The sequence below is a fragment of the Mustela lutreola genome, chromosome 13 (assembly GCF_030435805.1).
Source record: "Mustela lutreola isolate mMusLut2 chromosome 13, mMusLut2.pri, whole genome shotgun sequence".
NCBI lineage: Eukaryota > Metazoa > Chordata > Mammalia > Carnivora > Mustelidae > Mustela > Mustela lutreola.
In genome coordinates this window covers 66,269,218-66,273,149 of record NC_081302.1, presented here as the reverse complement: position 1 = coordinate 66,273,149, position 3,932 = coordinate 66,269,218, and the positions used below count along the sequence as shown (strand labels likewise).

At 61.1% G+C, this 3,932-nt stretch overlaps 1 protein-coding gene across 1 annotated transcript; it reads right to left on the bottom strand.

Moving 5' to 3' along the window:
* Positions 1–984: 984 nt before the first annotated feature.
* Positions 985–3,631, bottom strand: LOC131813930 (putative POM121-like protein 1). Its single transcript, XM_059144503.1, has one exon. It carries the CDS (start codon positions 3,552–3,554, stop codon positions 2,055–2,057), a length of 1,500 nt encoding a protein of 499 aa, XP_059000486.1. The 5' UTR covers positions 3,555–3,631; the 3' UTR covers positions 985–2,054.
* Positions 3,632–3,932: the final 301 nt, after the last annotated feature.

The window sequence follows — 3,932 nt, the reverse complement described above, 5'->3', positions numbered from 1 at the left end:
GGCATGCAGATGCGGGTAAGGGAACCACATAACCTACCTGGTTGCCACTGCCCAAGGACAGCTGGACTACTACCGTGCTCAGGGCCTGGAGTGGGACTGGAGCCTGAACTGCCGATTGTCCATGCGTGGGAGAGATTTGAAGGGTGCTGGCTCCGGACCACTGCCCACCAACAGCCCTGAGTGGGGCCTGGGCAATGGATCCTGGGTTGCCCCTACCTCCAGGCAGTGTAGGTAGCCCCGACGGTATTTGACTGAAGCTGTGATGTTCCCGGACGGCATCGAGAGGGCCTGGGTAGATGCAACTTTGCTCCCACTGCAGCCAGGGTGAGACCCCAAGAGGAGAGGCTGGGAAGAACGGGAGCAGTCCCTGGAGGTGACCTGGGAGTCAGAGGCTGGCAGGGGAGCAGCCACTCTAGCAGGCAGGGTCAAGGCACTGGATGGGCTAGCTGGGCCACAGCTGCAGGTGGCCTCTGTGTCCCCTCGAAGAGCATCTTGGATGCGCTGGAAAGCAGCTTTTTTTTCCCGGTCCAGGTCCTCAACAGTCACTCGAAACCCCGGCTCAGAGGGTGATGGCAGCCTCAGAGGCTCCCCTCGCCTGTGTGGCAGCAGAGGAAGCTTGCGTTTTCGGGGCCTGGAACAGGCAGCTGGGGATGAATAGTTCCTCTGCGCTGCCTTCTGCCCCGTGGTGGTATCGGCAGCCTTTTCCGGCTGGTTCTTTTGGCAAAGTCCAGGCTCTCTGGCAGGACACAAGGGGCTCTCTTGGCTGACTTTTATGGGGGACCTCGGGGGCTGCCAGGCCTGACTTGTGGCCAGATGCCTCTTCTTCTGGACCGGGTGGCAATCTCTGGTGGAACGGTAAGAACTGTTGCTGTCATTTTGAGTGGGGCAGGAGCTCCTGTGGGAGCTGGGGGACTTCTTATTGTATGGGTCTTCTGAGCTCTCGTTCCGGGGGACGGCTCTCAGCAGAGGCCCAGGCCTGGGCACAAAGGAATAAGGCCTCCGTGGACTCCCAGGCGCCTAAATGCCCCCTGTGGGGCCTCAGTGCCTTTAGGGTCCTTTCTGTGGCCCTGGAGCCCTCGGGCCACTTGGGGCCCTGCTAGTTCCTGCTGCGATGCAGAGTGCTCCTAATCTGAAGCACAGATCGGCAACATCATCTCCTCGCCCCAAACTCGGGTGCTGCTGAATGCCCCATATTGATGGGGCCCTGCATTGTGATGCCAGTTGGAGGGCCTGGGTGCTGGCTGTTCTGCCCAGCATGGGACACGGTGCCACGTACGTGTGTCGCAACTGCCAAGCCAGGGGCAGAGGCAGTGGGGCTGTAATGTGGTGGAAGATTGCTTGTTACACGTTGCAGCTCTTTTGCACCTAATCAGTCGCTGGGCAGGGAATGAGATGGTCTTGGTGGCAAGGCTGCTCTGGGCCTTGCTGACCAGGGACGTGAGGCCACTAGGAGGAGAGGCCAGGATGCTCCCGTCCCTGCCCGCGGCCTTGCTGGAAGTGCTGTAGCCGTCTGATCTAGACCTGTTCCTGCTCATGTTATTTGGGATGTGACTGAAGGGAGTTAAACTCGGGGCTCCCGACACAGGCAGGTTTGTCGTGCTGGCTCCAGCGGTCCCCGACAAGGTGCTCTGGCGTGGGCAGCGTCCTGTGTTCGGGCCCAGGCTTGCCCTGGAGCCCTGCGGGCCATTTGGGGCCCTGCTTGTTGCTGCTGTGATGCAGAGAGCCCTTAATGGAGTACATAACCGCAACATTATCTCCTCTCCCCAAAACTGTTGGTATTGCTGAAAGCCCCATGCTGATGGGGGCTGGCATTGTGGTGCCAGTTGGGGGGCCGGGGTGCTGGCTCTTGGGCCCAGTATGGGACACAGCACTGGGCTACTGGGGGGCCGCTGTCAAGCCAGGGGCAGCAGCTGCGCCAGGGGCGAGTATAGCAGAGGAGGTAACCGAGCCTGGCTGGGCATTGGCTCGGGTCCCCCGGGACGCAGATGCGGGTAAGGGAACCACATAACCTACCTGGTTGCCACTGCCCAAGGACAGCTGGACTACTGCCGTGCTCAGGGCCTGGAGTGGGTCTGGAGCCTGAGCTGCCGATTGTCCATGCGTGGGAGAGATTTGAAGGGTGCTGGCTCCGGACCACTGCCCACCAACAGCCCTGAGTGGGGCCTGGGCAATGGATCCTGGGTTGCCCCTACCTCCAGGCAGTGTAGGTAGCCCCGACGGTATTTGACTGAAGCTGTGATGTTCCCGGACGGCATCGAGAGGGCCTGGGTAGATGCAACTTTGCTCCCACTGCAGCCAGGGTGAGACCCCAAGAGGAGAGGCTGGGAAGAACGGGAGCAGTCCCTGGAGGTGACCTGGGAGTCAGAGGCTGGCAGGGGAGCAGCCACTCTAGCAGGCAGGGTCAAGGCACTGGATGGGCTAGCTGGGCCACAGCTGCAGGTGGCCTCTGTGTCCCCTCGAAGAGCATCTTGGATGCGCTGGAAAGCAGCTTTTTTTTCCCGGTCCAGGTCCTCAACAGTCACTCGAAACCCCGGCTCAGAGGGTGATGGCAGCCTCAGAGGCTCCCCTCGCCTGTGTGGCAGCAGAGGAAGCTTGCGTTTTCGGGGCCTGGAACAGGCAGCTGGGGATGAATAGTTCCTCTGCGCTGCCTTCTGCCCCGTGGTGGTATCGGCAGCCTTTTCCGGCTGGTTCTTTTGGCAAAGTCCAGGCTCTCTGGCAGGACACAAGGGGCTCTCTTGGCTGACTTTTATGGGGGACCTCGGGGGCTGCCAGGCCTGACTTGTGGCCAGACGCCTCTTCTTCTGGACCGGGTGGCAACCCCTGGTGGAACTGTAAGAACTGTTGCTGTCATTTTGAGTGGGGCAGGAGCTCCTGTGGGAGCTGGGGGACTTCTTATTGTATGGGTCTTCTGAGCTCTCTTTCTGGGGGACAGCTCTCAGCAGAGGCCCAGGCCTGGGCACAAAGGAAGAAAGGTCTCCGTGGACCCCCAGGCGCCTAAATGCCCCCAGTGGGGCCTCAGTGCCTTTAGGGTCCTTTCTGTGAGTCTCTATCTGGGCTGTCCCTTTGCCGCTCTGTCTGGGATTTCTGCACACCTGCTCTGCTGTGGAGTCACCATGGTCATTTCTGGGTGTTGAGGGCCGCAGCCCAGTGATGACCCGCTTCTGCAGCAGACAGGGGGTGACCGTGTCCATGATGGACTCGGAGCAGCAGAGGCAGGACATCTGTGATCTGGCATCTGACAGCACTGATATCAGCCGGCAGCCCCACCTGCAGGAGGAGGTAAGAAGCCCCAGAAGAAAGCACGGCGTCGCCAGGGTCCCGGAGTACCTTCTCCAAGCTGCTAGGACGGAGCGTGGATGCCAACTTGCAGGGTACTTGGAGGACCGCCTGTGAGTGGACCCCGGGGCGTTGACCGCCGGGCGAGCCCTGGCCTCCAAGAGTTGTCTGCGGCCACAGTGAGCCCAGCGGGGGCGGACCAGCCCTCCTGGCAGGTGCAGACCCCGCAGAGCCATGGGATGGGGGGAGGGGCATGGCCTGCTCAAGGAGGTGCCCATAGAGCAGTCCGGTAAGGTCAGACGCTGAGGATAGCGAACTAGGCTCGCAGCGCTCTCCTTCAGCTGCCAAGTCACGGCTGAAGGCCTAGAGCACAATGCGGGGTCTGTTGCCAGGACACAGCTTTAGAACCTGGAACCTGAGGAGTGAGCGCGCGTGCAGGAACCCCTGTGCACGCGCACAGCTTCTGTTGGGTCACCGCCCAGTGCAAGAATCAGGCCTGCAGAGGCGCCATGGGGGGGTCAACTCCCTCGTTCCCAACCCTTGGGGAATTCACAGATCTCTTGGGCTTGAAGGCTGAACTGAGGAAGGGGAACGGGAGTGCAGTGGGTGCCAGCCATCTCCCCTGGCTGGGCCTGAAGCACTAAGGGACAAGAGTT